A 22917-nucleotide genomic window follows, 5' to 3' on the forward strand; every position below is an offset into this window, starting at 1 on the left:
GGGCATCCGAAACGAGCTTCACTGGGACGGATGGAAGCATTACGTCCACTCCAAGCAGGGGGGACCTCACTTCCAGTGAATGGACGGCCGCCTCTACTCCAGCCAACACCGGGTCATCCACGCACACACCCTCTTCCCCCACAGCGAGTCCTGCTGCTTCAAGCCCACACGGACTTTCGACCACTTCCCTGACAGCGTCCACGGGACCACAGTCTGTCTCCACAAACACATCAGATTCCCCTTCCCCGGAAACCACCTCTACCAGGAGGACTGGAGAGGCTCTGTCCACCTCGATCCCTGGCCTGGCGTCTTCTTCTGGACACACAACCACAGACCTAACGAAGACACCCACTGTGGACTCGTCAGGACTCACACAGACCCCGGAGAGCACCACCAGGACAGAACACAGAGACTCAGTGACCACAGAGAGAGCAAGCGAGTCCTCTGTCAGCACGACTGACAATGTGTCCGAGTCTCAGGCCACCGGCTCAGAGGTGTCCACGTCAGCAACAGTGACCTCTGAGAGCTCCCAAACCACAAATGACAATGGAGAGACTACAACTGTCGAGAGCACTTCAGCCAGTGCCCTCACTACACTGACATCCACTGGCTCCCCAAGCTCAGCACCCACAGAAGGGTCCACGGCGGCCGTCAGCAGCACAGGATCAGATCTCTCAAGAGTGACAGCAGTCAGCCTGTACAGCACAGATGTCATGGCAGCATCTACCGCCTCCCCAGGCAGCCCCGGTCAAGAGCTCAGCACCGTGATCGCTTCGACCTCTGAACCCCCAGTGTCGACTGAAGGAGCCTTGACCAGAAGAAGCAGCCCAGGATCAGCACCAACATCACAGCCCTCTGAGAGCTCGCTGAGCACCGTCCTCACCGAGGCTTCCTCCCCCCTCCCTAGCAGCTCTGCAACAGTGCACACGACAGGGTCTCCTGACACCTCCCCAATCACTGTGCCTGGTGAAACATCTACAGCCATCCAAAGTTCTACAGAGTCGGAATCCACACCCCTGCCAAGTGACAGCTCCCCATCCACGGTCGTCACGTCGGAGTTCGCAACCTCCCAAAGCACTTCAGCTTCAGCACCTCCAACACTCACCTCCATCAGCTCAACAGTCACAGGACTCACTGATTCCTCTACAGCCGGACCCAGCAGCCCACTCTCCACCACCGGCTCACAGCCATCTGCCACCACCCCGCCCACCACTCTCACTGTGGAATCCACCACCTCTCCCAGCAAGCCATCGTCAACACCGACACCACAGCCCTCGGAGAGCTCACCGAGCACGTTCCAAACCGAGGCTTCCTCACCCTTCCAGAGCAGCCCTGCTACAGCACCCACGACTGGGTCCACTGACACCTCCCAAACAACCATGCCGGGTGTAACATCTACAACCATCCAAAGCACGTCAGCATCAGTAACCACTCCAGGGTCAAGTGACAGCTCCCCATCCACGGTCGTCACGTCGCAGTCTACAACCTCCCAAAGCACTTCAGCTTCCGCACCCCCAACACTCACCTCCATCAGCTCAACAGTCACAGCACCCACGGAACATTCTACAGCTGGACCCAGCACCGCAAGCTCCACCTTTGGCTCGGAATCACCTGCCACCCACCAGTCCACCACTCTCACTGGGGAATCCACCACCTACCCCAGCAACCCGTCCTCAGCACCAACATCACAGCCCTCTGGGAGCTCAATGAGCACCGTCCTCACCGCGGCTTCCTCAGCCGCCCAGAGCAGCTCTGCTACAGTGTACACGACCGGGTCCTTCAGCACTTCCCCAACCATGGTGCCTGGTGAAACATCCACTACCATCCAAAGCACTCCAGGATCAGTCAGCATGCCATTGTCGAGTGCCAGCTCCCCACCATCGGTTGTCACTTCAGAGTCTACAACTGTCCCAACAACGTCAGCTTCAGCAGGCCCAACACAAACAACAACCAGAACAACAGCCACACCACCCATGGATCATTCGACAACCTTCCCCAGCAGCCAAAGTTCAGCCTTCAGCACAGAGCCACCTGCAAGCCCCCAGTCCACCACTCTCACTGTAGAATCCACCACTTTCCCCAGCAGCCCATCGTCAGCACCAACATCACAGCCCTCGGAAAGCTCGCCAACCACGGTCCCCACCGAGGCTTCCTTCTCCTCCCAGAGCAGCTCTGCTACAGCTCACCCGACAGGGTCCTTCACCACTTCCCAAACCATGGTGCCTGGTGAAACATCCACAACCTTCCAAAGCACAGTAGGATCAGTAACCACTCCAGGGTCAAGTGACAGCACCCCATCCACGGTCGTCACATCGGAGTTCACAACCTCCCAAAGCACTTCAGCTTCAGCACCTCCAACACTCACCTCCATCAGCTCAACAGTCACAGGACTCACTGATTCCTCTACAGCCGGACCCAGCAGCCCACTCTCCACCACCGGCTCACAGCCATCTGCCACCACCCTGCCCACCATTCTCACTGTGGAATCCACCACCTCTCCCAGCAAGCCATCGTCAACACCGACACCACAGCCCTCGGAGAGCTCACCGAGCACGTTCCAAACCGAGGCTTCCTCACCCTTCCAGAGCAGCCCTGCTACAGCACCCACGACTGGGTCCACTGACACCTCCCAAACAACCATGCTGGGTGTAACATCTACAACCATCCAAAGCACGTCAGCATCAGTAACCACTCCAGGGTCAAGTGACAGCTCCCCATCCACGGTCGTCACGTCGCAGTCTACAACCTCCCAAAGCACTTCGGCTTCCGCACCCCCAACACTCACCTCCATCAGCTCAACAGTCACAGCACCCACGGAACATTCTACAGCTGGACCCAGCACCGCAAGCTCCACCTTCGGCTCGGAATCACCTGCCACCCACCAGTCCACCACTCTCACTGGGGAATCCACCACCTACCCCAGCAGCCCGTCCTCAGCACCAACATCACAGCCCTCTGGGAGCTCAATGAGCACCGTCCTCACCGCGGCTTCCTCAGCCGCCCAGAGCAGCTCTGCTACAGTGCACACGACAGGGTCCTTCAGCACTTCCCAAACCATGGTGCCTGGTGAAACATCCACTACCATCCAAAGCACTCCAGGATCAGTCAGCATGCCATTGTCGAGTGCCAGCTCCCCACCATCGGTTGTCACTTCAGAGTCTACAACTGTCCCAACAACGTCAGCTTCAGCAGGCCCAACACAAACAACAACCAGAACAACAGCCACACCACCCATGGATCATTCGACAACCTTCCCCAGCAGCCAAAGTTCAGCCTTCAGCACAGAGCCACCTGCAAGCCCCCAGTCCACCACTCTCACTGTAGAATCCACCACTTTCCCCAGCAGCCCATCGTCAGCACCAACATCACAGCCCTCGGAGAGCTCGCCAACCACGGTCCCCACCGAGGCTTCCTCCTCCTCCCAGAGCAGCTCTGCTACAGCTCACACGACAGGGTCCTTCACCACTTCCCAAACCATGGTGCCTGGTGAAACATCCACAACCTTCCAAAGCACAGTAGGATCAGTAACCACTCCAGGGTATAGTGACAGCACCCCATCCACGGTCGTCACATCGGAGTTCACAACCTCCCAAAGCACTTCAGCTTCAGCACCTCCAACACTCACCTCCATCAGCTCAACAGTCACAGGACTCACTGATTCCTCTACAGCCGGACCCAGCAGCCCACTCTCCACCACCGGCTCACAGCCATCTGCCACCACCCCGCCCACCACTCTCACTGTGGAATCCACCACCTCTCCCAGCAAGCCATCGTCAACACCGACACCACAGCCCTCGGAGAGCTCACCGAGCACGGTCCTCACCGAGGCTTCCTCACCCTTCCAGAGCAGCCCTGCTACAGCACCCACGACTGGGTCCACTGACACCTCCCAAACAACCATGCCGGGTGTAACATCTACAACCATCCAAAGCACGTCAGCATCAGTAACCACTCCAGGGTCAAGTGACAGCTCCCCATCCACGGTCGTCACGTCGCAGTCTACAACCTCCCAAAGCACTTCGGCTTCCGCACCCCCAACACTCACCTCCATCAGCTCAACAGTCACAGCACCCACGGAACATTCCACAGCTGGACCCAGCACCGCAAGCTCCACCTTCGGCTCGGAATCACCTGCCACCCACCAGTCCACCACTCTCACTGGGGAATCCACCACCTACCCCAGCAGCCCGTCCTCAGCACCAACATCACAGCCCTCTGGGAGCTCAATGAGCACCGTCCTCACCGCGGCTTCCTCAGCCGCCCAGAGCAGCTCTGCTACAGTGCACACGACAGGGTCCTTTAGCACTTCCCAAACCATGGTGCCTGGTGAAACATCCACTACCATCCAAAGCACTCCAGGATCAGTCAGCATGCCATTGTCGAGTGCCAGCTCCCCACCATCGGTTGTCACTTCAGAGTCTACAACTGTCCCAACAACGTCAGCTTCAGCAGGCCCAACACAAACAACAACCAGAACAACAGCCACACCACCCATGGATCATTTGACAACCTTCCCCAGCAGCCAAAGTTCAGCCTTCAGCACAGAGCCACCTGCAAGCCCCCAGTCCACCACTCTCACTGTAGAATCCACCACTTTCCCCAGCAGCCCATCGTCAGAACCAACATCACAGCCCTCGGAGATCTCACCAACCACGGTCCCCACCGAGGCTTCCTCCTCCTCCCAGAGCAGCTCTGCTACAGCTCACACGACAGGGTCCTTCACCACTTCCCAAACCATGGTGCCTGGTGAAACATCCACAACCTTCCAAAGCACAGTAGGATCAGTAACGACACCACCGCCAAGTGACAGCTCCCCATCCACGGTCGTCACGTCAGAGTTCGCAACCTCCCAAAGCACTTCAGCTTCAGCACCTCCAACACTCACCTCCATCAGCTCAACAGTCACAGGACTCACTGATTCCTCTACAGCCGGACCCAGCAGCCCACTCTCCACCACCGGCTCACAGCCATCTGTCACCACCCCGCCCACCACTCTCTCTGTGGAATCCACCACCTCTCCCAGCAAGCCATCGTCAACACCGACACCACAGCCCTCGGAGAGCTCACCTAGCACGGTCCTCACCGAGGCTTCCTCACCCTTCCAGAGCAGCTCTGCTACAGCACCCACGACTGGGTCCACTGACACCTCCCAAACAACCATGCCGGGTGTAACATCTACAACCATCCAAAGCACGTCAGCATCAGTAACCACTCCAGGGTCAAGTGACAGCTCCCCATCCACGGTCGGCACGTCGGAGTCTACAACCTCCCAAAGCACTTCAGCTTCCGCACCCCCAACACTCACCTCCATCAGCTCAACAGTCACAGCACCCACGGAACATTCTACAGCTGGACCCAGCACCGCAAGCTCCACCTTCGGCTCGGAATCACCTGCCACCCACCAGTCCACCACTCTCACTGGGGGATCCACCACCTACCCCTACCCCAGCAGCCCGTCCTCAGCACCAACATCACAGCCCTCTGGGAGCTCAATGAGCACCGTCCTCACCGCGGCTTCCTCAGCCGCCCAGAGCAGCTCTGCTACAGTGCACACGACCGGGTCCTTCAGCACTTCCCAAACCATGGTGCCTGGTGAAACATCTACAACCATCCAAAGCACTCCAGGATCAGTCAGCATGCCATTGTCGAGTGCCAGCTCCCCACCATCGGTTGTCACTTCAGAGTCTACAACTGTCCCAACAACGTCAGCTTCAGCAGGCCCAACACTAACAACAACCAGAACAACAGCCACACCACCCATGGATCATTCGACAACCTTCCCCAGCAGCCAAAGTTCAGCCTTCAGCACAGAGCCACCTGCAAGCCCCCAATCCACCACTCTCACTGGGGAATCCACCACTTTCCCCAGCAGCCCATCGTCAGCACCAACATCACAGCCCTTGGAGAGCTCGCCAACCACGGTCCCCACCGAGGCTTCCTCCTCCTCCCAGAGCAGCTCTGCTACAGCTCACACGACAGGGTCCTTCACCACTTCCCAAACCATGGTGCCTGGTGAAACATCCACAACCTTCCAAAGCACAGTAGGATCAGTAACGACACCACTGCCAAGTGACAGCTCCCCATCCACGGTCGTCACGTCGGAGTTCACAACCTCCCAAAGCACTTCAGCTTCAGCACCTCCAACACTCACCTCCATCAGCTCAACAGTCACAGGACTCACTGATTCCTCTACAGCCGGACCCAGCAGCCCACTCTCCACCACCGGCTCACAGCCATCTGCCACCACCCCGCCCACCACTCTCACTGTGGAATCCACCACCTCTCCCAGCAAGCCATCGTCAACACCGACACCACAGCCCTCGGAGAGCTCACCGAGCACGGTCCTCACCGAGGCTTCCTCACCCTTCCAGAGCAGCTCTGCTACAGCACCCACGACTGGGTCCACTGACACCTCCCAACCAACCATGCCGGGTGTAACATCTACAACCATCCAAAGCACGTCAGCATCAGTAACCACTCCAGGGTCAAGTGACAGCTCCCCATCCACGGTCGGCACGTCGGAGTCTACAACCTCCCAAAGCACTTCAGCTTCCGCACCCCCAACACTCACCTCCATCAGCTCAACAGTCACAGCACCCACGGAACATTCTACAGCTGGACCCAGCACCGCAAGCTCCACCTTCGGCTCAGAATCACCTGCCACCCACCAGTCCACCACTCTCACTGGGGGATCCACCACCTACCCCAGCAGCCCGTCCTCAGCACCAACATCACAGCCCTCTGGGAGCTCAATGAGCACCGTCCTCACCGCGGCTTCCTCAGCCGCCCAGAGCAGCTCTGCTACAGTGCACACGACAGGGTCCTTCAGCACTTCCCAAACCATGGTGCCTGGTGAAACATCTACAACCATCCAAAGCACTCCAGGATCAGTCAGCATGCCATTGTCGAGTGCCAGCTCCCCACCATCGGTTGTCACTTCAGAGTCTACAACTGTCCCAACAACGTCAGCTTCAGCAGGCCCAACACAAACAACAACCAGAACAACAGCCACACCACCCATGGATCATTCGACAACCTTCCCCAGCAGCCAAAGTTCAGCCTTCAGCACAGAGCCACCTGCAAGCCCCCAATCCACCACTCTCACTGTAGAATCCACCACTTTCCCCAGCAGCCCATCGTCAGCACCAACATCACAGCCCTCGGAGAGCTCGCCAACCACGGTCCCCACCGAGGCTTCCTCCTCCTCTCAGAGCAGCTCTGCTACAGCTCACACGACAGGGTCCTTCACCACTTCCCAAACCATGGTGCCTGGTGAAACATCCACAACCTTCCAAAGCACAGTAGGATCAGTAACGGCACCACCGCCAAGTGACAGCTCCCCATCCACGGTCGTCACGTCGGAGTTCACAACCTCCCAAAGCACTTCAGCTTCAGCACCTCCAACACTCACCTCCATCAGCTCAACAGTCACAGGACTCACTGATTCCTCTACAGCCGGACCCAGCAGCCCACTCTCCACCACCGGCTCACAGCCATCTGCCACCACCCCGCCCACCACTCTCACTGTGGAATCCACCACCTCTCCCAGCAAGCCATCGTCAACACCGACACCACAGCCCTCGGAGAGCTCACCGAGCACGTTCCAAACCGAGGCTTCCTCACCCTTCCAGAGCAGCTCTGCTACAGCACCCACGACTGGGTCCACTGACACCTCCCAACCAACCATGCCGGGTGTAACATCTACAACCATCCAAAGCACGTCAGCATCAGTAACCACTCCAGGGTCAAGTGACAGCTCCTCATCCATGGTCGGCACGTCGGAGTCTACAACCTCCCAAAGCACTTCAGCTTCCGCACCCCCAACACTCACCTCAATCAGCTCAACAGTCACAGCACCCACGGAACATTCTACAGCTGGACCCAGCACCGCAAGCTCCACCTTCGGCTCGGAATCACCTGCCACCCACCAGTCCACCACTCTCACTGGGGAATCCACCACCTACCCCAGCAGCCCGTCCTCAGCACCAACATCACAGCCCTCTGGGAGCTCAATGAGCACCGTCCTCACCGCGGCTTCCTCACCCTCCCATAGCAGCTCTGTTACTCCCCACACGACAGGGTTGCCTTACTCCTCCGAAGGAACCATGCCTGGTGAATCTCCTACTACATCTCAAAGCAGCCCAGCGTCAGCATTTACGGCAGTATCCAGTGAGAGCTCACATACCACAGCTTTTAGAGCTTCCACAACTTTGGAAAATTACCCAGGATCTACAGCCACAACAGGACACAGTTATAGCTCTCAGAGCACAGCTTTCGTAGGAGAGACTACAACCTTCCAAGGCCGTCCAGGTTCAGCACTCACGACATCGCAAAGTGTGAACTCCACATCTACACTCAGTGTAACAGAATCTACTAACTTCCAAACCAACCTGAGATCCACAGCCCCGACATATTCCAGTGATAGCTCGCCAAGCACAGTTGTCTTAGGAGCGTCCACAACCTTCCTAAGCAGTCCAGGATCCCGAACCACAACATTGTCCAGTGACAGTTACCAGACCACCATCACCAAAGGCACGTCCATGACCTTCCAGAGCACTCCAGGTTCTTCAGCCATTCCATGGCCTAGTGACACCTCCCATACCACAGCAAACAAGGGAGAATCTTCAACATTCCAAAGCACTGTAACATGTGCCTTCCCAACCCCAACACTGAGCAGATCCCCAAGCACAGAACACACTGAAGAACTTCCAACCATCCACAGCAGCACAGGATCAGTTCTGTCAACTCTGACATCCAGCAGCCCTGAGAACACCGGCCTCACCATGGGATCTACCACTTTCCCAAGCAGCCCTGGCACAGAGTACAGTACGTTGCTGACAGAGACCTCGCAAACCACAGTGTCCACGGAGAGATCCACGACCCTCCAGAGCAGCCCAGTGTCAGCATGGTCAACAGTGTCACCTGACACCACTTTAAACACAGTACTCACCCCGGTATCCTCACCATTCCTAAGTAGCACAGGTTCAGCACACACAACAGTGTTGCCTGATAGCTCCTATACCACTGTGCCTGGTGAAACATCTAAACCCACCCAAAGCAGTTCAGGATCAGTACCCACGACATGGCCAACTGACAGCTTCCAAACCACGGTGCCTGGTGAAATATCTACAGCCTTACCAAGTAGTCCTGGATCAGCAACCACCCCACTGTTGAGTGACAGCTCCCAAACCATGGGTATCACAACAGAGTCTACAACCTTCCATAGCACTTCAGCTTCAACACTCACAGCAATCAGCTCAACAGTCGCAACACCCACAGTGCATTCTACGGCCATCCCCAGCAGCCCAGACTCCACCCTCAGTGCAGTGTCATCTGCTAACTCACAATCTTCAACACCAACAGCACTGTCTTCTGAGAGTTCACCAAGCACAGCCCTCACCGAGGCTTCCTCACCTTTCCAGAGCAGCTCTGCTACAGCGCACACAACAGGGTTTCCTGACACCTCCCAAACCATGGTGCCCGGTGAATCACCCACACCCACAATCAACCCAGATAGCTCCGGATCACCAACAACACTGCCAAGTTTCAGCTCCCAATCCACGGTATTCACAGGAGAACCTACAATCTTCCTTAGTAGTTTAACTGTACCTGTTTCTACACCATCATCCATGAGCTCCCAAAACACAGCCCTCACTGAAGGACCTACAACCCCTCCCACCAGCCCAGGAACAGCATCTAAAACAGCAACAACAGACAGCACCCAAACCACCATCCTCACTGAGGGGCCCACAGGTTCCTCCCACAGTCCTGCTTCAACACACATAACTGCATCCTCTTACACCTCACACACCACAGTCCTTGATAGATCTACCACCTTCCATAGCAGTCTTGCCTCGGCATACACCTCATCGCCCATTGCTAGCTCCCACACCACAGTTTCTAGTGAAATATCTACCATGGTTCCAGGTAGCCCAGCATCAGTGCAAACAACAGGGACAACTGAGAACACCCAAAGCACAAGCTTTAGTCAGGTGTACACAACCTGCCCAAGCAGCCCAGAATCAGTACCAACAACACTGACATCAGTGGCATCTGACAGCACCGTCCTCACAATGGGGTCTACAGCCTTACTGAGTAGCCGCAGCACAGTGCACAGCACAGTCCAGAGTGGCAGCTCCTATCCCACAGTGTTCACCGAAGGATCCACAGCCTTCCAGAGCAGCCCAGCAGAATCCCCGTCAACGCTGTCACCAGAAACCTCTCAAACCACAGTCCTCATTGGGGCTTCCTCACCATTATTAAGTAGCACAGCTTCAACACACACAACAGGGTTGACAGACAGGTCCCAAACCACGGTGCCTGACCAAACATCTACAGCCTTCTCAAGCAGCACTAGCTCAGCAACCATGCCATTGTCAACTGACAGCTCCAAAACTACTGTCGACACAGAGCAGTCTACAACCTTCCAAAGCACTTCAGCTTCCGCACCCCCAACACTCACCTCCATCAGCTCAACAGTCACAGCACCCACGGAACATTCTACAGCTGGACCCAGCACCGCAAGCTCCACCTTTGGCTCGGAATTACCTGCCACCCACCAGTCCACCACTCTCACTGGGGGATCCACCACCTACCCCAGCAGCCCGTCCTCAGCACCAACATCACAGCCCTCTGGGAGCTCAATGAGCACCGTCCTCACCACGGCTTCCTCAGCCGCCCAGAGCAGCTCTGCTACAGTGCACACGACCGGGTCCTTTAGCACTTCCCAAACCATGGTGCCTGGTGAAACATCCACTACCATCCAAAGCACTCCAGGATCAGTCAGCATGCCATTGTCGAGTGCCAGCTCCCCACCATTGGTTGTCACTTCAGAGTCTACAACTGTCCCAACAACGTCAGCTTCAGCAGGCCCAACACAAACAACAACCAGAACAACAGCCACACCACCCATGGATCATTCGACAACCTTCCCCAGCAGCCAAAGTTCAGCCTTCAGCACAGAGCCACCTGCAAGCCCCCAGTCCACCACTCTCACTGTAGAATCCACCACTTTCCCCAGCAGCCCATCGTCAGCACCAACATCACAGCCCTCGGAGAGCTCGCCAACCACGGTCCTCACCGAGGCTTCCTCCTCCTCCCAGAGCAGCTCTGCTACAGCTCACACGACAGGGTCCTTCACCACTTCCCAAACCATGGTGCCTGGTGAAACATCCACAACCTTCCAAAGCACAGTAGGATCAGTAACGACACCACTGTCAAGTGACAGCTCCCTATCCACGGTCATCACGTCGGAGTTCACAACCTCCCAAAGCACTTCAGCTTCAGCACCTCCAACACTCACCTCCATCAGCTCAACAGTCACAGGACTCACTGATTCCTCTACAGCCGGACCCAGCAGCCCACTCTCCACCACCGGCTCACAGCCATCTGCCACCACCCCGCCCACCACTCTCACTGTGGAATCCACCACCTCTCCCAGCAAGCCATCGTCAACACTGACACCACAGCCCTCGGAGAGCTCACCGAGCACGGTCCTCACCGAGGCTTCCTCACCCTTCCAGAGCAGCCCTGCTACAGCACCCACGACTGGGTCCACTGACACCTCCCAAACAACCATGCCGGGTGTAACATCTACAACCATCCAAAGCACGTCAGCATCAGTAACCACTCCAGGGTCAAGTGACAGCTCCCCATCCACGGTCGTCACGTCGCAGTCTACAACCTCCCAAAGCACTTCAGCTTCCGCACCCCCAACACTCACCTCCATCAGCTCAACAGTCACAGCACCCACAGAACATTCTACAGCTGGACCCAGCACCGCAAGCTCCACCTTCGGCTCAGAATCACCTGCCACCCACCAGTCCACCACTCTCACTGGGGAATCCACCACCTACCCCAGCAGCCTGTCCTCAGCACCAACATCACAGCCCTCTGGGAGCTCAATGAGCACCGTCCTCACCGCGGCTTCCTCAGCCGCCCAGAGCAGCTCTGCTACAGTGCACACGACCGGGTCCTTCAGCACTTCCCAAACCATGGTGCCTGGTGAAACATCCACTACCATCCAAAGCACTCCAGGATCAGTCAGCATGCCATTGTCGAGTGCCAGCTCCCCACCATCGGTTGTCACTTCAGAGTCTACAACTGTCCCAACAACGTCAGCTTCAGCAGGCCCAACACAAACAACAACCAGAACAACAGCCACACCACCCATGGATCATTCGACAACCTTCCCCAGCAGCCAAAGTTCAGCCTTCAGTACAGAGCCACCTGCAAGCCCCCAGTCCACCACTCTCACTGTAGAATCCACCACTTTCCCCAGCAGCCCATCGTCAGCACCAACATCACAGCCCTCGGAGAGCTCGCCAACCACGGTCCCCACCGAGGCTTCCTCCTCCTCCCAGAGCAGCTCTGCTACAGCTCACACGACAGGGTCCTTCACCACTTCCCAAACCATGGTGCCTGGTGAAACATCCACAACCTTCCAAAGCACAGTAGGATCAGTAACGACACCACTGTCAAGTGACAGCTCCCCATCCGCGGTCGTCACGTCGGAGTTCACAACCTCCCAAAGCACTTCAGCTTCAGCACCTCCAACACTCACCTCCATCAGCTCAACAGTCACAGGACTCACTGATTCCTCTACAGCCGGACCCAGCAGCCCACTCTCCACCACCGGCTCACAGCCATCTGCCACCACCCCGCCCACCACTCTCACTGTGGAATCCACCACCTCTCCCAGCAAGCCATCGTCAACACCGACACCACAGCCCTCGGAGAGCTCACCGAGCACGGTCCTCACTGAGGCTTCCTCACCCTTCCAGAGCAGCCCTGCTACAGCACCCACGACTGGGTCCACTGACACCTCCCAAACAACCATGCCGGGTGTAACATCTACAACCATCCAAAGCACGTCAGCATCAGTAACCACTCCAGGGTCAAGTGACAGCTCCCCATCCACGGTCGTCACGTCGCAGTCTACAACCTCCCAAAGCACTTCAGCTTCCGCACCCCCAACACTCACCTCCATCAGCTCAACAGTCACAGCACCCACGGAACATTCTACAGCTGGACCCAGCACCGCAAGCTCCACCTTCGGCTCAGAATCACCTGCCACCCACCAGTCCACCACTCTCACTGGGGAATCCACCACCTACCCCAGCAGCCCGTCCTCAGCACCAACATCACAGCCCTCTGGGAGCTCAATGAGCACCGTCCTCACCGCGGCTTCCTCAGCCGCCCAGAGCAGCTCTGCTACAGTGCACACGACCGGGTCCTTCAGCACTTCCCAAACCATGGTGCCTGGTGAAACATCCACTACCATCCAAAGCACTCCAGGATCAGTCAGCATGCCATTGTCGAGTGCCAGCTCCCCACCATCGGTTGTCACTTCAGAGTCTACAACTGTCCCAACAACGTCAGCTTCAGCAGGCCCAACACTAACAACAACCAGAACAACAGCCACACCACCCATGGATCATTCGACAACCTTCCCCAGCAGCCAAAGTTCAGCCTTCAGCACAGAGCCACCTGCAAGCCCCCAGTCCACCACTCTCACTGTAGAATCCACCACTTTCCCCAGCAGCCCATCGTCAGCACCAACATCACAGCCCTCGGAGAGCTCGCCAACCACGGTCCCCACCGAGGCTTCCTCCTCCTCCCAGAGCAGCTCTGCTACAGCTCACACGACAGGGTCCTTCACCACTTCCCAAACCATGGTGCCTGGTGAAACATCCACAACCTTCCAAAGCACAGTAGGATCAGTAACGACACCACTGTCAAGTGACAGCTCCCCATCCGCGGTCATCACGTCGGAGTTCACAACCTCCCAAAGCACTTCAGCTTCAGCACCTCCAACACTCACCTCCATCAGCTCAACAGTCACAGGACTCACTGATTCCTCTACAGCCGGACCCAGCAGCCCACTCTCCACCACCGGCTCACAGCCATCTGCCACCACCCCGCCCACCACTCTCACTGTGGAATCCACCACCTCTCCCAGCAAGCCATCGTCAACACCGACACCACAGCCCTCGGAGAGCTCACCGAGCACGGTCCAAACCGAGGCTTCCTCACCCTTCCAGAGCAGCCCTGCTACAGCACCCACGACTGGGTCCACTGACACCTCCCAAACAACCATGCCGGGTGTAACATCTACAACCATCCAAAGCACGTCAGCATCAGTAACCACTCCAGGGTCAAGTGACAGCTCCCCATCCACGGTCGTCACGTCGCAGTCTACAACCTCCCAAAGCACTTCAGCTTCCGCACCCCCAACACTCACCTCCATCAGCTCAACAGTCACAGCACCCACGGAACATTCTACAGCTGGACCCAGCACCGCAAGCTCCACCTTCGGCTCAGAATCACCTGCCACCCACCAGTCCACCACTCTCACTGGGGAATCCACCACCTACCCCAGCAGCCCGTCCTCAGCACCAACATCACAGCCCTCTGGGAGCTCAATGAGCACCGTCCTCACCGCGGCTTCCTCAGCCGCCCAGAGCAGCTCTGCTACAGTGCACACGACCGGGTCCTTCAGCACTTCCCAAACCATGGTGCCTGGTGAAACATCCACTACCATCCAAAGCACTCCAGGATCAGTCAGCATGCCATTGTCGAGTGCCAGCTCCCCACCATCGGTTGTCACTTCAGAGTCTACAACTGTCCCAACAACGTCAGCTTCAGCAGGCCCAACACAAACAACAACCAGAACAACAGCCACACCACCCATGGATCATTCGACAACCTTCCCCAGCAGCCAAAGTTCAGCCTTCAGCACAGAGCCACCTGCAAGCCCCCAGTCCACCACTCTCACTGTAGAATCCACCACTTTCCCCAGCAGCCCATCGTCAGCACCAACATCACAGCCCTTGGAGAGCTCGCCAACCACGGTCCCCACCGAGGCTTCCTCCTCCTCCCAGAGCAGCTCTGCAACAGCTCACACGACAGGGTCCTTCACCACTTCCCAAACCATGGTGCCTGGTGAAACATCCACAACCTTCCAAAGCACAGTAGGATCAGTAACGACACCACTGTCAAGTGACAGCTCCCCATCCGCGGTCGTCACGTCGGAGTTCACAACCTCCCAAAGCACTTCAGCTTCAGCACCTCCAACACTCACCTCCATCAGCTCAACAGTCACAGGACTCACTGATTCCTCTACAGCCGGACCCAGCAGCCCACTCTCCACCACCGGCTCACAGCCATCTGCCACCACCCCGCCCACCACTCTCACTGTGGAATCCACCACCTCTCCCAGCAAGCCATCGTCAACACCGACACCACAGCCCTCGGAGAGCTCACCGAGCACGGTCCTCACCGAGGCTTCCTCACCCTTCCAGAGCAGCCCTGCTACAGCACCCACGACTGGGTCCACTGACACCTCCCAAACAACCATGCCGGGTGTAACATCTACAACCATCCAAAGCACGTCAGCATCAGTAACCACTCCAGGGTCAAGTGACAGCTCCCCATCCACGGTCGTCACGTCGCAGTCTACAACCTCCCAAAGCACTTCAGCTTCCGCACCCCCAACACTCACCTCCATCAGCTCAACAGTCACAGCACCCACGGAACATTCTACAGCTGGACCCAGCACCGCAAGCTCCACCTTCGGCTCAGAATCACCTGCCACCCACCAGTCCACCACTCTCACTGGGGAATCCACCACCTACCCCAGCAGCCCGTCCTCAGCACCAACATCACAGCCCTCTGGGAGCTCAATGAGCACCGTCCTCACCGCGGCTTCCTCAGCCGCCCAGAGCAGCTCTGCTACAGTGCACACGACCGGGTCCTTCAGCACTTCCCAAACCATGGTGCCTGGTGAAACATCCACTACCATCCAAAGCACTCCAGGATCAGTCAGCATGCCATTGTCGAGTGCCAGCTCCCCACCATCGGTTGTCACTTCAGAGTCTACAACTGTCCCAACAACGTCAGCTTCAGCAGGCCCAACACTAACAACAACCAGAACAACAGCCACACCACCCATGGATCATTCGACAACCTTCCCCAGCAGCCAAAGTTCAGCCTTCAGCACAGAGCCACCTGCAAGCCCCCAGTCCACCACTCTCACTGTAGAATCCACCACTTTCCCCAGCAGCCCATCGTCAGCACCAACATCACAGCCCTCGGAGAGCTCGCCAACCACGGTCCCCACCGAGGCTTCCTCCTCCTCCCAGAGCAGCTCTGCTACAGCTCACACGACAGGGTCCTTCACCACTTCCCAAACCATGGTGCCTGGTGAAACATCCACAACCTTCCAAAGCACAGTAGGATCAGTAACGACACCACTGTCAAGTGACAGCTCCCCATCCGCGGTCGTCACGTCGGAGTTCACAACCTCCCAAAGCACTTCAGCTTCAGCACCTCCAACACTCACCTCCATCAGCTCAACAGTCACAGGACTCACTGATTCCTCTACAGCCGGACCCAGCAGCCCACTCTCCACCACCGGCTCACAGCCATCTGCCACCACCCCGCCCACCACTCTCACTGTGGAATCCACCACCTCTCCCAGCAAGCCATCGTCAACACCGACACCACAGCCCTCGGAGAGCTCACCGAGCACGGTCCTCACTGAGGCTTCCTCACCCTTCCAGAGCAGCCCTGCTACAGCACCCACGACTGGGTCCACTGACACCTCCCAAACAACCATGCCGGGTGTAACATCTACAACCATCCAAAGCACGTCAGCATCAGTAACCACTCCAGGGTCAAGTGACAGCTCCCCATCCACGGTCGTCACGTCGCAGTCTACAACCTCCCAAAGCACTTCAGCTTCCGCACCCCCAACACTCACCTCCATCAGCTCAACAGTCACAGCACCCACAGAACATTCTACAGCTGGACCCAGCACCGCAAGCTCCACCTTCGGCTCAGAATCACCTGCCACCCACCAGTCCACCACTCTCACTGGGGAATCCACCACCTACCCCAGCAGCCCGTCCTCAGCACCAACATCACAGCCCTCTGGGAGCTCAATGAGCACCGTCCTCACCGCGGCTTCCTCAGCCGCCCAGAGCAGCTCTGCTACAGTGCACACGACCGGGTCCTTCAGCACTTCCCAAACCATGGTGCCTGGTGAAACATCCACTACCATCCAAAGCACTCCAGGATCAGTCAGCATGCCATTGTCGAGTGCCAGCTCCCCACCATCGGTTGTCACTTCAGAGTCTACAACTGTCCCAACAACGTCAGCTTCAGCAGGCCCAACACAAACAACAACCAGAACAACAGCCACACCACCCATGGATCATTCGACAACCTTCCCCAGCAGCCAAAGTTCAGCCTTCAGCACAGAGCCACCTGCAAGCCCCCAGTCCACCACTCTCACTGTAGAATCCACCACTTTCCCCAGCAGCCCATCGTCAGCACCAACATCACAGCCCTCGGAGAGCTCGCCAACCACGGTCCCCACCGAGGCTTCCTCCTCCTCCCAGAGCAGCTCTGCTACAGCTCACACGACAGGGTCCTTCACCACTTCCCAAACCATGGTGCCTGGTGAAACATCCACAACCTTCCAAAGCACAGTAGGATCAGTAATGACACCACTGCCAAGTGACAGCTCCCCATCCACGGTCGTCACGTCGGAGTTCACAACCTCCCAAAGCACTTCAGCTTCAGCACCTCCAACACTCACCTCCATCAGCTCAACAGTCACAGGACTCACTGATTCCTCTACAGCCGGACCCAGCAGCCCACTCTCCACCACCGGCTCACAGCCATCTGCCACCACCCCGCCCACCACTCTCACTGTGGAATCCACCACCTCTCCCAGCAAGCCATCGTCAACACCGACACCACAGCCCTCGGAGAGCTCACCGAGCACGGTCCTCACCGAGGCTTCCTCACCCTTCCAGAGCAGCCCTGCTACAGCACCCACGACTGGGTCCACTGACACCTCCCAAACAACCATGCCGGGTGTAACATCTACAACCATCCAAAGCACGTCAGCATCAGTAACCACTCCAGGGTCAAGTGACAGCTCCCCATCCACGGTCGTCACGTCGCAGTCTACAACCTCCCAAAGCACTTCAGCTTCCGCACCCCCAACACTCACCTCCATCAGCTCAACAGTCACAGCACCCACGGAACATTCTACAGCTGGACCCAGCACCGCAAGCTCCACCTTCGGCTCAGAATCACCTGCCACCCACCAGTCCACCACTCTCACTGGGGAATCCACCACCTACCCCAGCAGCCCGTCCTCAGCACCAACATCACAGCCCTCTGGGAGCTCAATGAGCACCGTCCTCACCGCGGCTTCCTCAGCCGCCCAGAGCAGCTCTGCTACAGTGCACACGACCGGGTCCTTCAGCACTTCCCAAACCATGGTGCCTGGTGAAACATCCACTACCATCCAAAGCACTCCAGGATCAGTCAGCATGCCATTGTCGAGTGCCAGCTCCCCACCATCGGTTGTCACTTCAGAGTCTACAACTGTCCCAACAACGTCAGCTTCAGCAGGCCCAACACAAACAACAACCAGAACAACAGCCACACCACCCATGGATCATTCGACAACCTTCCCCAGCAGCCAAAGTTCAGCCTTCAGCACAGAGCCACCTGCAAGCCCCCAGTCCACCACTCTCACTGTAGAATCCACCACTTTCCCCAGCAGCCCATCGTCAGCACCAACATCACAGCCCTCGGAGAGCTCGCCAACCACGGTCCCCACCGAGGCTTCCTCCTCCTCCCAGAGCAGCTCTGCTACAGCTCACACGACAGGGTCCTTCACCACTTCCCAAACCATGGTGCCTGGTGAAACATCCACAACCTTCCAAAGCACAGTAGGATCAGTAACGACACCACTGTCAAGTGACAGCTCCCCATCCGCGGTCGTCACGTCGGAGTTCACAACCTCCCAAAGCACTTCAGCTTCAGCACCTCCAACACTCACCTCCATCAGCTCAACAGTCACAGGACTCACTGATTCCTCTACAGCCGGACCCAGCAGCCCACTCTCCACCACCGGCTCACAGCCATCTGCCACCACCCCGCCCACCACTCTCACTGTGGAATCCACCACCTCTCCCAGCAAGCCATCGTCAACACCGACACCACAGCCCTCGGAGAGCTCACCGAGCACGGTCCAAACCGAGGCTTCCTCACCCTTCCAGAGCAGCCCTGCTACAGCACCCACGACTGGGTCCACTGACACCTCCCAAACAACCATGCCGGGTGTAACATCTACAACCATCCAAAGCACGTCAGCATCAGTAACCACTCCAGGGTCAAGTGACAGCTCCCCATCCACGGTCGTCACGTCGCAGTCTACAACCTCCCAAAGCACTTCAGCTTCCGCACCCCCAACACTCACCTCCATCAGCTCAACAGTCACAGCACCCACGGAACATTCTACAGCTGGACCCAGCACCGCAAGCTCCACCTTCGGCTCAGAATCACCTGCCACCCACCAGTCCACCACTCTCACTGGGGAATCCACCACCTACCCCAGCAGCCCGTCCTCAGCACCAACATCACAGCCCTCTGGGAGCTCAATGAGCACCGTCCTCACCGCGGCTTCCTCAGCCGCCCAGAGCAGCTCTGCTACAGTGCACACGACCGGGTCCTTCAGCACTTCCCAAACCATGGTGCCTGGTGAAACATCCACTACCATCCAAAGCACTCCAGGATCAGTCAGCATGCCATTGTCGAGTGCCAGCTCCCCACCATCGGTTGTCACTTCAGAGTCTACAACTGTCCCAACAACGTCAGCTTCAGCAGGCCCAACACAAACAACAACCAGAACAACAGCCACACCACCCATGGATCATTCGACAACCTTCCCCAGCAGCCAAAGTTCAGCCTTCAGCACAGAGCCACCTGCAAGCCCCCAGTCCACCACTCTCACTGTAGAATCCACCACTTTCCCCAGCAGCCCATCGTCAGCACCAACATCACAGCCCTCGGAGAGCTCGCCAACCACGGTCCCCACCGAGGCTTCCTCCTCCTCCCAGAGCAGCTCTGCTACAGCTCACACGACAGGGTCCTTCACCACTTCCCAAACCATGGTGCCTGGTGAAACATCCACAACCTTCCAAAGCACAGTAGGATCAGTAATGACACCACTGCCAAGTGACAGCTCCCCATCCACGGTCGTCACGTCGGAGTTCACAACCTCCCAAAGCACTTCAGCTTCAGCACCTCCAACACTCACCTCCATCAGCTCAACAGTCACAGGACTCACTGATTCCTCTACAGCCGGACCCAGCAGCCCACTCTCCACCACCGGCTCACAGCCATCTGCCACCACCCCGCCCACCACTCTCACTGTGGAATCCACCACCTCTCCCAGCAAGCCATCGTCAACACCGACACCACAGCCCTCGGAGAGCTCACCGAGCACGGTCCTCACCGAGGCTTCCTCACCCTTCCAGAGCAGCCCTGCTACAGCACCCACGACTGGGTCCACTGACACCTCCCAAACAACCATGCCGGGTGTAACATCTACAACCATCCAAAGCACGTCAGCATCAGTAACCACTCCAGGGTCAAGTGACAGCTCCCCATCCACGGTCGTCACGTCGCAGTCTACAACCTCCCAAAGCACTTCAGCTTCCGCACCCCCAACACTCACCTCCATCAGCTCAACAGTCACAGCACCCACGGAACATTCTACAGCTGGACCCAGCACCGCAAGCTCCACCTTCGGCTCAGAATCACCTGCCACCCACCAGTCCACCACTCTCACTGGGGAATCCACCACCTACCCCAGCAGCCCGTCCTCAGCACCAACATCACAGCCCTCTGGGAGCTCAATGAGCACCGTCCTCACCGCGGCTTCCTCAGCCGCCCAGAGCAGCTCTGCTACAGTGCACACGACCGGGTCCTTCAGCACTTCCCAAACCATGGTGCCTGGTGAAACATCTACAACCATCCAAAGCACTCCAGGATCAGTCAGCATGCCATTGTCGAGTGCCAGCTCCCCACCATCGGTTGTCACTTCAGAGTCTACAACTGTCCCAACAACGTCAGCTTCAGCAGGCCCAACACTAACAACAACCAGAACAACAGCCACACCACCCATGGATCATTCGACAACCTTCCCCAGCAGCCAAAGTTCAGCCTTCAGCACAGAGCCACCTGCAAGCCCCCAGTCCACCACTCTCACTGTAGAATCCACCACTTTCCCCAGCAGCCCATCGTCAGCACCAACATCACAGCCCTCGGAGAGCTCGCCAACCACGGTCCCCACCGAGGCTTCCTCCTCCTCCCAGAGCAGCTCTGCTACAGCTCACACGACAGGGTCCTTCACCACTTCCCAAACCATGGTGCCTGGTGAAACATCCACAACCTTCCAAAGCACAGTAGGATCAGTAATGACACCACTGCCAAGTGACAGCTCCCCATCCACGGTCGTCACGTCGGAGTTCACAACCTCCCAAAGCACTTCAGCTTCAGCACCTCCAACACTCACCTCCATCAGCTCAACAGTCACAGGACTCACTGATTCCTCTACAGCCGGACCCAGCAGCCCACTCTCCACCACCGGCTCACAGCCATCTGCCACCACCCCGCCCACCACTCTCACTGTGGAATCCACCACCTCTCCCAGCAAGCCATCGTCAACACCGACACCACAGCCCTCGGAGAGCTCACCGAGCACGGTCCTCACCGAGGCTTCCTCACCCTTCCAGAGCAGCCCTGCTACAGCACCCACGACTGGGTCCACTGACACCTCCCAAACAACCATGCCGGGTGTAACATCTACAACCATCCAAAGCACGTCAGCATCAGTAACCACTCCAGGGTCAAGTGACAGCTCCCCATCCACGGTCGTCACGTCGCAGTCTACAACCTCCCAAAGCACTTCAGCTTCCGCACCCCCAACACTCACCTCCATCAGCTCAACAGTCACAGCACCCACGGAACATTCTACAGCTGGACCCAGCACCGCAAGCTCCACCTTCGGCTCAGAATCACCTGCCACCCACCAGTCCACCACTCTCACTGGGGAATCCACCACCTACCCCAGCAGCCCGTCCTCAGCACCAACATCACAGCCCTCTGGGAGCTCAATGAGCACCGTCCTCACCGCGGCTTCCTCAGCCGCCCAGAGCAGCTCTGCTACAGTGCACACGACCGGGTCCTTCAGCACTTCCCAAACCATGGTGCCTGGTGAAACATCCACTACCATCCAAAGCACTCCAGGATCAGTCAGCATGCCATTGTCGAGTGCCAGCTCCCCACCATCGGTTGTCACTTCAGAGTCTACAACTGTCCCAACAACGTCAGCTTCAGCAGGCCCAACACAAACAACAACCAGAACAACAGCCACACCACCCATGGATCATTCGACAACCTTCCCCAGCAGCCAAAGTTCAGCCTTCAGCACAGAGCCACCTGCAAGCCCCCAGTCCACCACTCTCACTGTAGAATCCACCACTTTCCCCAGCAGCCCATCGTCAGCACCAACATCACAGCCCTCGGAGAGCTCGCCAACCACGGTCCCCACCGAGGCTTCCTCCTCCTCCCAGAGCAGCTCTGCTACAGCTCACACGACAGGGTCCTTCACCACTTCCCAAACCATGGTGCCTGGTGAAACATCCACAACCTTCCAAAGCACAGTAGGATCAGTAACGACACCACTGTCAAGTGACAGCTCCCCATCCGCGGTCGTCACGTCGGAGTTCACAACCTCCCAAAGCACTTCAGCTTCAGCACCTCCAACACTCACCTCCATCAGCTCAACAGTCACAGGACTCACTGATTCCTCTACAGCCGGACCCAGCAGCCCACTCTCCACCACCGGCTCACAGCCATCTGCCACCACCCCGCCCACCACTCTCACTGTGGAATCCACCACCTCTCCCAGCAAGCCATCGTCAACACCGACACCACAGCCCTCGGAGAGCTCACCGAGCACGGTCCAAACCGAGGCTTCCTCACCCTTCCAGAGCAGCCCTGCTACAGCACCCACGACTGGGTCCACTGACACCTCCCAAACAACCA

The 22917-nt window shown here is 57.5% G+C and overlaps 1 protein-coding gene across 2 annotated transcripts in view; it reads left to right on the forward strand.

Annotated features, from left to right (window-relative positions):
* Positions 1–22917, forward strand: part of MUC12 (mucin 12, cell surface associated) — a 50032-nt gene that overhangs the window by 11089 nt on the left and 16026 nt on the right. For both annotated transcript variants that reach the window (XM_070064443.1, XM_051830538.2), the window contains one exon: positions 1–22917. This exon is cut by the window's right edge and continues 8118 nt beyond it. In XM_070064443.1, coding sequence (XP_069920544.1) covers positions 1–22917 — 22917 coding nt within the window.

This window comes from Oryctolagus cuniculus, chromosome 19 (genome assembly GCF_964237555.1).
Source record: "Oryctolagus cuniculus chromosome 19, mOryCun1.1, whole genome shotgun sequence".
Classification (NCBI taxonomy): domain Eukaryota; kingdom Metazoa; phylum Chordata; class Mammalia; order Lagomorpha; family Leporidae; genus Oryctolagus; species Oryctolagus cuniculus.